The sequence below is a fragment of the Heliangelus exortis genome, chromosome 21 (genome assembly GCF_036169615.1).
Source record: "Heliangelus exortis chromosome 21, bHelExo1.hap1, whole genome shotgun sequence".
In the NCBI taxonomy this organism is placed as follows: Eukaryota; Metazoa; Chordata; class Aves; order Apodiformes; family Trochilidae; genus Heliangelus; species Heliangelus exortis.
In genome coordinates this window covers 1,011,866-1,022,463 of record NC_092442.1, presented here as the reverse complement: position 1 = coordinate 1,022,463, position 10,598 = coordinate 1,011,866, and the positions used below count along the sequence as shown (strand labels likewise).

At 50.8% G+C, this 10,598-nt stretch overlaps 1 protein-coding gene across 1 annotated transcript; it reads left to right on the top strand.

The window, feature by feature from the left end:
- The first annotated feature begins 4,065 nt into the window (after positions 1–4,065).
- Positions 4,066–10,276, top strand: LOC139805997 (1-acyl-sn-glycerol-3-phosphate acyltransferase alpha-like). Its single transcript, XM_071765036.1, has 6 exons — positions 4,066–4,352; positions 5,574–5,707; positions 6,208–6,383; positions 6,620–6,715; positions 7,217–7,289; positions 9,554–10,276. Exons 1-6 carry the CDS (start codon positions 4,168–4,170, stop codon positions 9,697–9,699), a joined length of 810 nt encoding a protein of 269 aa, XP_071621137.1. The 5' UTR covers positions 4,066–4,167; the 3' UTR covers positions 9,700–10,276.
- The last annotated feature ends 322 nt before the right edge of the window (positions 10,277–10,598 follow it).

The following is a 10,598-nucleotide window of genomic DNA, read 5'->3' as shown; positions in this document are numbered from 1 at the left end:
GGGTAAGTTCCCAGTGCTGAGAGCTACAGGGAGTCAACAAATATGATGGGTGTGAGAAGCACCAGGGGTATCTCCAGACCCCTGGCTACAGGGGGGATGTCTCAGCTAACTTCAGATTTCCCAAGCTTTCGTTTTCCAGCACTGGCTGTCTAACTCCAACCCCACTGCTCCAGTGAATGTTGCTCTGCTCAGCCTCTGCTGCTGATTTCCAGAAGTTCAGCCCTCCCTGCCAGCTCTGTTGGAGCCTCTTAACAGGACATGGGGGAAGGGATTTAGATTAGAGATTTAGATTGGAAGTTAGGAAGAAGTTCTTCTCCATGATGGTGGTGAGAGCCTGGCACAGGTTGCCCAGAGAGGTGGTGGAAGCCCCATCCATCCCTGGAAGTTTTTAGGGCCAGGCTGGATGGGGCTCTGAGCAACCTGAGCTGGTGGGAGGTGTCCCTGCCCATGGCAGGGGGGTGGAACTGGGTGAGCTTAAAGGTCCCTTCCAACCCTGAAAATTTTATGATTCTATGATCCTCTCCTGCCCTTTCTTTCCCACCTGTAGCCTCCCCCAGCTGTTTCAGGTCTGTCAAAGGGATGTCCATCCTGAGCCCATCTTGCTCAGGACTTTCAGTGATACTTGAGGGGAGACCCAAGGAAGTGGTCAGGGGGCTGCAGCACAGGATGTACAAGGAAAGGCTGAGGGAGCTGGAATTGCTCCATCTGGAGAGGGAAGAGGGTCTGCACCTTCCTAATGAGGAGAAATGAAGCCAGACACTTCTCAGGGGTACACAGTGAAAGGATAAGAGAGAAGACAGAGGAAAACATTATTCCCCTGATAATGGTGCAATGGGGACACTGGGACCAGAGGGCTGGTGGGATCTCCATCCTTGGGGATTCTCCATACTTTCCTGGACATGGCCCTGAGCAACCTAACCTGGTTTTGGAGTTATCCTTGCTCTGGGGAGCTGGTTGGACTGTAGACCCCTAAAGGTCCCTCCCCATCTCAATTTTTCTGCAGTTTACAAAGAAAAACTATTTTATTTTCCAGCTGACCTGGCTGCACTCTGCTTTACCCCCATGACTGCACATCCTGTAGCACAAGCTGTTCTAGCCCCTTGCATTACATTTCTGTCATAGCTCTCTGAATGCCATGGAAATTGTCATGAGCCAACACAGCTTCATGTAGCAACTCTTCTTCTCCTGGCATTATAAAAATATTGCCAGCCATCTCCTTGCTTGTAAGTGTTCAAAGCTAATCTGTGCCTTGTGAAACTGATGGAGCTTCAGCATGGAGCTGCAGCCAGAGCAGGATACATTCAGTTTCCTCAATCCTGATGACCCTTCTTTAGTATATTTACCCTGGAATCTCTCTGAAGTTTTCCTATCAATGCCACTGAGCAGTAGATGAGCTCCTGTCAGTGCTGCTCTCACTGTCAGGACTGGGTGGCTGATGTGATCCTTAGCACTGAGCACTTACACCATTTTGCTCTTTGAAGGCTGCTTCCAGTCAAGCTGTTTGTGCCAGCAGCTTCCAGTGGGTTTTCCTTCCATTTCAGAATCCAAACCTGAAATCATTGCTTTCTCATTTACAAACCAGCTGTGATCACCAACCTGAGCAACTCCTTTCTCCAGTGTCACTGCATTGACAGCAGCCCATTCTCTTCTGAGCCTTGACTCTTACTGGGAACACAATTTTCATGGCCTTTTCCCATTAGATTAGGTCACCTCCCCTGCCCCCACCTCTCTTCTCTGGCCAGTGTGTGTTTTATCAGGGGTGATGAGTAGGAGAGTTATTCAAGCTGCATGATGAGAGCTCATGAGATGAGCAAGACCCCCCCCCAGCCCAGCTGAGATTCACCTGCACGGAGCCTCTGAAAAGGGTGCAGAGACCCAGGGGCAAACAGGGAGTCAACTGAGCATGGACACATTTAGCCTGGAAACAGGGAGCTTCCTTGGAGCTGGAGTTTCTGAAAATGCCTTGCAGGCTGAGCATGAGCTGTGTCTGAAAGGGAGACAGGATGGATCTTGGTGCTGGGGTTCCTTGCAGGAGAAGGATATAGATGAGGATTTTAGTACTGGTGGTTTGGAGCCAAAATGTTTTGTTAGCTCTGAGCTGCTTGGTTCTCTCTGCTGAGTTGGGAATGGCATCATTTTTATTACTGTTTGGTGTCCTTGCCTTTTCCCATACCCATCAGAGATGCTTACCAGCTGTTTAAAGCCCCAGGTGACCACTTCAGACTCCTGTGTTTCTGATGTCTTTTTGAGACCGGGTCTGTCCTTGGTGCTCTGAGTGTCTGGAGTCATCTTTCTGCATGGGACATCCCAGTGACACTCAGTGGTGTTGGTTATTCCTCAGCTGAGTGGTGCCCTGGAGAACCCCTCCTGCCCCAGATCACTGTGCTGAGGGGCCAACACATCCCCAGGTGTAAATCTGCTTAGGCCTTTGGTTATGCTTTTCTTTGACTATGTGGACACCACCGTTTGTGCTGAAGACATTTTTGTGCCTTTTCATCACGTTCAGGATCTCGTGCTGCTGCAGCTCAGCAGAATTGCAGGGTTGCTGTGCTCCTTTGGCCAAGCCACCAACTTGCTGCAGCTTTGGCCCTGCTTGGCAGTACATGGTAGGCTGAAAGAGCATAATTTCCTCACAGCTTGGATAGAAGTATCTGAAAGATGCTGTCAATGACTTAAAGATTTTTGGTGGTTTGTGATGAGTCCCTGTTTGCATCCTTCCCTGCCCCTGAATCTTCTGGATGAGTTTTCATGTGCAGGGCTGTGTAGGATGTTCCTCCAGAACCAAGTGCCCCAGAGCAGCAGGGCTGCTTGGAAAGCTGTGACCACCCTTGCAGGACAGGCACTCACAGACCTTTCCCTGGCAGCACTCTCTGCTGGCAGGTCAGAATGGACCAGTTGTGCACCAGAACACCCTCCACCCAGTTGTAAAAGGCCATAATTGATACTGATGAGTGGTTAAGGAGGTCAGGATGCATCAGGAAGGTAACTGTTTGCTGGATCAGACCTTAGATAAGCACAAAGCAGCCATGGGAAGTCTCTGTGGAGCAGCCCTGGAGGGGAGGTGGGCACTGGGCAGGGACCCAGGACCCTGGGCACACACAGGGTGCTTCTCTTCCCCAGGTGCTGGTGCAGGGACAGTGAGGAACCTCTGGAAAACCAAAGCTCTTTGCTTTGTCTGCCTCTCTCATGGTCACAGGGAAGCACTGGGTCTGCAGCCACCTCTGTCCAGCTTCCCCATGGAGGAGAAAAGAGTCCCTGGGCAAGCCAAGGGGGCAGGGTGCTCAGGCAATGTCTTTATCCTCATCATGGCTTTCCTCAGTTTCTTCATGGAATATAACAGAAGTTTGTCTTTTATTATTCTCAGGGTTGTGATCTTATTCTTTCATTAGCTGGTGACATTCACTGTGGTTTTAGGGGTTCTTGAACCTTTTGAGAACACGCAGCTTTCAGTCCTTCCTGAAATTCAATATTCTGCCTCTGAGGTGAGAGCTGCTTGAGCAAAGCCCCTCGGGCAGATGATGATGAAGCTTTCAATTTTCAGGCTACTCATTGAATTTATTGCAAAGCTCCCTCTCATGCAGTGGTTTTAGGAGATGAAATGCAGTTGGAGCACTCCCAGGCTGTACTTGTATTTTTCTGATTTACTTCTTCTGTGTGCAGATGCTGCCCGCACACCCGATTGCCTCTGTCTGTGCAAACAGCAGGAGCAGCTGCTTTCGCTTCAGTAATCTTTTTGTCTCCACATGTGGCACTTTTTGTCACTTTTCCCAGCCTAAGGAATGTCCAGTTGCTCACCTTGGTCCCGTCAATCCCCAGATGTGTGGGGCAGAAGTTGGCTGCTGGAATCATTGCCTTTCTTTCTCTCCTCCATAATTTCTGAGTTTCTGCCCATCTTGCAGCCAGCTCAGAGAAACTCTCTGTGTCCCCAGGCCCTGGGGTTGCCCCTGCTCACCAGTCAGCTCCTGGTGCTGCTCCCAGTGCTTGCCAAACCCCCTTTCCATGGCTGGTTAAATCTGAGCAGTGGCACAGCCCTCCCCAGGCAGCACACCCAGGTTTCATTCCAGGTTTGTGCCACCCACGTGTGGCTGGTTAAGGGAATCAGAGCTCTGCTCCTGACTCATTTACTGCTCTCTGTGACACTCCTCTGACTGACTCTGGGCTGGAAGGATGGAGCTTTTGCTCCTTCACTACCCATTTACTTGTCTGTTCATCGCCTTCCTCGTGCTTTACCAGCTGAATCCTGCCTTCAGATACTTCTCCAAGATGCTCTTCTACAGGCTCTGGTTATTCACCGTAAGCTTCCTGGTAATTGTGTGCAGTATTCCTCGTGGACGTGATGTGGAAAACATGAAGTAAGTTGTCTGTGGTTGCTTTCTGCTCTGGGCATCCCCAGAGCCAAAGCTTGCTGTGCTTTGGAGGGTCCTGGGAGCTCGTGGTGGTGTTGGTGAGGGGAGCTGACAGACCTGGGACCCTGAGAGGGGATGTGGGGTCAGTACTGTGTTGTGTTTGAGTTGATGGAAAGAAGGACAAATTACAGAAGGGGAGGATGTAAAAGGTGATATAAATTTGACAGACTAGGTAATACCAAGAAACCAGGTGTAAGGCGGAGGTAAAGTAACTTGCTAGGTTTAGTAAACTCTCCTACCTGGTCTCCAGAGCTCTATTTCCCTCCTCTCTGTGGCTCCCTCCTTCCAAGCTGTGCTGTGAAAGCCTCTGTAGGTTCTCTTCTCCTTCTCAGCTTTATTCCTACTCACTGGTCCCCTGCACAGGCAGGCACAGACACATCCTGGTCCAGTGCTGGCACTGTCACTGCTGTCCCCATCACTGCCTCTCGGTGCCTCCCAGCCTGTCCCCTCCCTCCATCTCTTCCAAGCTGCTGGACATCTCCCATCATGGAATGGCAGGGCAGCAGCAGAGGGTGTTGCTAACATGGGGGGTGGGTCAAGGGGGGGCTTGGAGCTGCCCCTGCTGCATGGCTCCCTGGTGCTTGTGGCTCCATGAAGTGCTGCAGGGCCAGGATTTTCTGCTTCCTTCTTGTGTGCTGTGGTAGGAATTCACACCTCCTGCCTGATCATAAGCCTTTCACTAGCAGAGATTTTCTTCAGTTCTTGACTTTTGTGCCTCGATTTTATTCTTTTCTTTATTTTTTCCAGTATCTCTTAATATAAATCTACTAGAATTGCAGTCTAATGTCACCTAGAAGCAAAATCCTCTCTCTGTCCGGAGCCTGCGACACAGCAGAATTACAGCAGGTTTATTGCAGCTGGTGTTGATGATTCAGCAGGGTGCAAACGGGGTGCTGTCAGTGTGGGCATGATCTGATCTTTGGCTGAAACACAGAACTGCTGTAGCTGTAGTTGCCAGGACACTGTTCTGGCTTGAAGAAAACTTGCTGGGTGTATTTGTCTTCTTGAATGAAACAATGAGCTGAAGAGATGTTGCTTTTCTCCCAGCCATGGGTCAAATCTGGGCCTGTGGAGAACCTGGCCACCCTGCTGGGGTGGTTTGGAAGCCTGGCATTTGGCTCCTTTAACCAGTTTCAGCATCTCTTTTTGTCCCCTCCCCTCTTCCAGGCTTTTGCGATTGTTACTCATGCCACTCAAATACATCTTTGGTCTCAAGATAGTGGTGAAGGGCAAGGAGAACCTGAGGACTAAGAAACCTTTCATCCTTGTGCTGAATCACCAGACCTCCCTTGACATTATGGGTATGGGGATGGGATGGGGATGGGATGGAGATGGGGATGGGATGAGGATGGGGATGGGGATGGGGATGGGGATGGGGGTGGGGATGATCCTGCTCCTGGTCCCAGCTGCCTGTCAGGGAGGGCAGCACCAAACCCCCCAGAGAGGCAGGAGTGCCTGCCACAGAGCCCATGAGCAGCCAGCCCCAGGCCAGGGCTGATCTCCAGGGCCTTAGAGCCAGGGGTGGTCTGCAGGGTATGGTAGGTATGAAAATCAGCTGCATCCTTTCCAAGAGAATGGGTATCACAGCATCCTTCAGCCTCAGCTGTGCCATAGCTGCTCTCATTCAGTGTCAGCACTGCTCCTCCTTAAGTGGGTGGGTGGTGCTGGATCCCTTTTCCAGCATGTTTCTGATCCCATGAAACTGAATGGCTGCTGAAATCCTTTTACCTCCCAGAGCAGAAGGCTGGAGAAAACCTCAGTGTAGATGACAGCTTGTTCTGTCCTTGTTCTCCCCTCCCAGTGATGATGGAGATATTACCAGATCGTTGTGCACCCATTGCCAAGAAGGAAATCCTCTACATGGGCCCTTTTGGCCTGGCCTGCTGGCTTGCAGGACTCATCTTCATTGATCGTAAGAAGAAGGAAGAGGCCATCAGCATCTTGACAGAGGTGGCAGACACCCTGAAAAAAGAAAATGTGAGTGGGGAGGGATTTGGTGAGGAGCCACTGAAAAAAAAACATGAACTTTGACGTGGCTAAAAAAGGAAAATTTTTTCTGGGCTGGGCACTGAGAACAGAATGAGAACACACTGGATGGGTTGAGTGTGTTGTGTGTCCATAAAATACTTGAAGGGGAGACAGATCAGCCCCAGGGGATGATGACTGTGCAGTGGTAACTGGAGATCTCCCCATCCCCATCCTCCCTCCTGCAGTTACGTGTCTTGATCTTCCCTGAAGGAACTCGCAACCATGGTGGCTCCATGTTGCCCTTCAAACGTGGGGCTTTCCAGCTGGCTGTAAAAGCTCAGGTAAGGGGAATCCTTCTCCCATCCCTGGGGTTGCAGTTTGCCTATCATGGGCCACCAGCAACCAGGACTTCTTGGCTTCTGCTCCCTGGCTTCTCTTTGGATCAAGCGTGCATCCAGCAGCCCATGAGGAGCTTGGAGGGGACACAGGAAGGTCCTGTTTATGGGATAAGTGGAAAACCCTTAGGACTCTGCTGGGGGAAAAGGTTGGGGGTTTTAACCAGAGTCCTGGACCTGTCAAAGGTTGGGGGGAGTTTCTGCTGAGTCTCTGTACACACTGATTTGGCAATCCAGTGTTGGCCAAAATACAGAGATGAAAATATAAAAACCAACAGCAGGGACACTGGGTGATATAGTTAAATGATCCAAACATCCTGATAACCCTCAGAGTGTATCTTATGAATCTGACTGGGATAAATATCATCAAGGTGCAGGATTTACAGGATCTGTTTTGGGAAAGAATGGGGAAATTTGGAGATTCACTGTAGTCTGCCTCCCCTCCAGGTCCCCATCATTCCTGTGGTGATCTCTTCCTACCATGACTTCTACAATCAGAAGGAGAAGAGATTTACAACAGGTGAGGATGACCTGGGGCAAGGAATGAGCTGGATATTGGTGTGAGTTCAGTCCTTGGATGGACACATGGGTTGGTGGGCACAGGATTATGTGGAGACAGCAGGCAGGGAACAGCAGGTTCTGTAATGAGAGACTTCAGGCATCATTTTTGCTTCTCCCTTTGCATTGCTCAAAGCTTGTCCAATACCCTGTATGAGGGAACCTGGAGAAGCAGCAGAGTCCTGGGGCAGGTCCTGCCCCTGGCTTCACCACTGTCCTGGGAGCTGGAGGCTCAAGGGAGAGTTGGGCAACAAAAGCAAACATAAAGGTCTCAGCAGAAATCACCCTGAGTCTGTGTCTCCTCCTAGTTAACGTGTTTCATAGATTCATGGTGGCAAAAATTTCTGCTGGTCACTGATAAAATTTTATGAGGGAAAAAAATGCTGCAATTTTTGTGTTTCAAAAGGAAAATGCAGAAAAAAAATGTTTCACATTCCAACAGAGAAAACGAACTCATCCTGTTCTTCCACTTCTTCTGCTGACGCCCACTCCTAAAATTGGCTTCTGCCACTCCCCACCCTCCCCCAGGCCAGCCCAGCTCTTTCCTAAGGGCAGGATTTGCTCCTGAAGTTCTCATGCCTCCCACTGTTTGTGTCTGGGTGCAGCCATTCCCTCCCAGGCAAACACCTGGAAGAGGGAGTGGGTGCAAATGGGAAGCTCTCAGTTGTCTGTTTCCATTGATCCCTCACCTGCTGGGTCCATCCTCTGGGGGTCACACCTGAAACCTCCTGGTGCCAAAAGTGTTCCCCACGGGGAGGGCAGTAGGAACACGAGCAGGGATGTCAGAGTGCTCCCTCCCCATCACATCCTTGCTCAGAGCCCTTTGGGAAAGCAGAGAAGAACCCTGTGGGGAGGCAGCTCTGAAGCACCTGACCCTGATGCTTTAAGGCCAACTCTACAAAAAGATGAGTTTGCTCTGTGCCTCCTCCAGCCAAGCCTGGAGGAACTCCAAGGAAGGAGATTCCACAACCTCCCTGGGCTTCTTAAGAAAGAGCATTTGCAGTTGCATGGATATTTTTCGTAACCTCACCCTGGGAGTACGTGGTTAGCTCTAAGCAAGGGCTTAGAGGTGCTAATTGCTGTCAAATGCAATTGCTAATTGCTAATTGCAGTGAAACAGACCCTCAGTGCCAGAGGCAGAGCCATAGTTAGCTCTTCCTGTACCTTCCCACCTTTCCCACCTCCAAGTTTTCCCAGGGCTGGTTCTGGAGGTGTGCTACACGTGGTGAGGATTCCTGCAGACTGAGCAGGATAATCCTCAGGCCAGGCCAGCTCTGCGTGCCCACGGTCACTCTGAGCCTGCTGAGGAGCTTCCCAAAAGCCCAGCTCCATGTCCAGTGTGTGCACAGCCACGTGTGGAGCACTCTGGTGTGTGTTCCAGGTCTGTTGCAGCCCCAGCACCCCTCAGCTTTTTCTCTGGGGTCAGGTGAAGCACAGGAGGAGCCTCTTCTGCTGCAGAACCAGACCTCACTTTGGATGTGAGATGTGCAGGCAGGGAACGTGACCTCTGTGGTTGTGAAGCTCTTCCCTGCTCTCCTGTTCTGCCTTCCTTGCATGGCTCTGCTACAACACTTCTGGATCTCCTGTGTCAAGGCTTGCAAGAAAGTCAGAAAATCACAGAGCCACTCCCCAGGTCCTCCAGTGGGTGTCTGTGCACAACAAGACCCACCAGGTGCAAGAGGACCAGAGCCTGGTGACAGCACCCCAAAATATTCCTCCTGCCAGCACCAGAGCAGTGCTCAGGCACTTCCCAAGAGGGCTGTGACAAACCTTGGCCAAACAGGGAGTCCTGGCTGCAACTCCTGCCAACCCAAAGCATGTTTCTGCAAGGAAGGACTCTGCTGAATGTCTCACACCTAGATCAGAGCACAGGCAGTGTGGTATTGCAGACATCCCATGGTCTTTGCCAGGATCTGGACAGACCCTGAGGTCTCTCTACAGGGAGAAGTGATTCTGTATGAATCATTCCAGTGGATGTGTATGGGGAGAGATTCACCTCTTCCTGTATTTATGATTTCTTGTGGTTTCTGTGGATAGGAAAAGCCACGTCTGGGTTTTTGCTGTGTGTGGCTGGGACATGACTGGGTTGCTACACGACTGCTGGTGTGTAAAGAGCATTTCCCTTCATTTCAGCCTTGTTCCTCAGTTTTGCCCTCTTCTCTTGCTCTTCTGCACTACTCATGTATTCTCTTGCTCCTTTCTGACACTCCTATCTCACTCTTCCAGGGAAAAGCATCATCCAGGTCCTGCCAGAAGTGGAGACCCTTGGCCTGGGCCCAGATGATGTTCCCAAGCTCACCGAGCAGGTCCGTGACTCCATGCTCAGCACCTACCAGGTGATATCAGGAATGATCAACGGAGCTTCCCATTAGCCAGCCCATCCATCCCACATTCCAGCTCCAGCAGTGTGTGTAGCAGCTGAAGGGGGGAACATGGCAACAACAAGAAAGTCCAGCAGCAGAGGCAGCAATGGTTTGCAACCCTGACATACCAGAGACAGGCAAAATGTCCACAGAAGAAGAAAAGCTTTCAAGTGGAGGTGATGAAATGGCTGCCATATTTCTTCCAGAGAACCATGCTACCTGCTTGGGCAGACACGTGGTGGGGAGCTGGACATTGCTTTGCAACCATAACCCTGAGAAGTTCTCTCCAGCTGCACCCCAGGCAGAGCTGGGCCCTTCCTCTGGTCATTGCTGCATGTGCATAATCACCTTTTCCTGCTCAGCCAAAAAGTTGGAAGCATTTATCCCAAGCCAGTGACCATCCTGCCTGGGAAAGTGGCTGTCTTGGGCTCTGATGTCTGCCACATCCCTCTGGAAGCAAACTCCAGAGAAGCCACTGTCTTCTACCTCTTTCCATGGGGAGGACTTGGGAGGTACCTCTGTTAAGAGAGGGGAAAGTTAAGGAAGCTTTGGGAGAGGGGAATTAAAGACCTCACAGGTGTCTGCAGGGAGTGGTGGTTTCTTTGCTTTTCTCAGCCTTCCTTGGAAGCAAAGTTTTGCTTTTGGTGGTTGGGCAGATCCCAGAAGCACAAGGGGAACGTGCCTGAGGACTCAGAAAGCAGATACAGACTGCAGAAATGGGTTGCTTAACATCCTTGCTGTGCCCTGATACCCTCATGATTCGTAACACAACATATTTAGTTTTCAAATCCAGTCTGAGAGCTGCAGCTCCTGATCCCTGCCTGGCTTTGCCCTGTCTTCAGTATGTCAGAGGATCACATCTTGCCTTCCCTGCCCAGCTCATCCCAGCTTTTTCCCACTCCCCATGC

What these genes read in the sequence shown, in the direction of transcription:
- LOC139805997 (XM_071765036.1), top strand. Translation starts at nt 4,168, where the DNA reads ATGGAGCTTTTGCTCCTTCACTACCCATTTACTTGTCTGTTCATCGCC. An exon ending in CGTGATGTGGAAAACATGAA is followed by an intron (nt 4,353 to 5,573) that starts GTAAGTTGTCTG and finishes CCCCTCTTCCAG; the next exon opens with GCTTTTGCGATTGTTACTCA. An exon ending in AGCTGGCTGTAAAAGCTCAG is followed by an intron (nt 6,716 to 7,216) that starts GTAAGGGGAATC and finishes CCTCCCCTCCAG; the next exon opens with GTCCCCATCATTCCTGTGGT.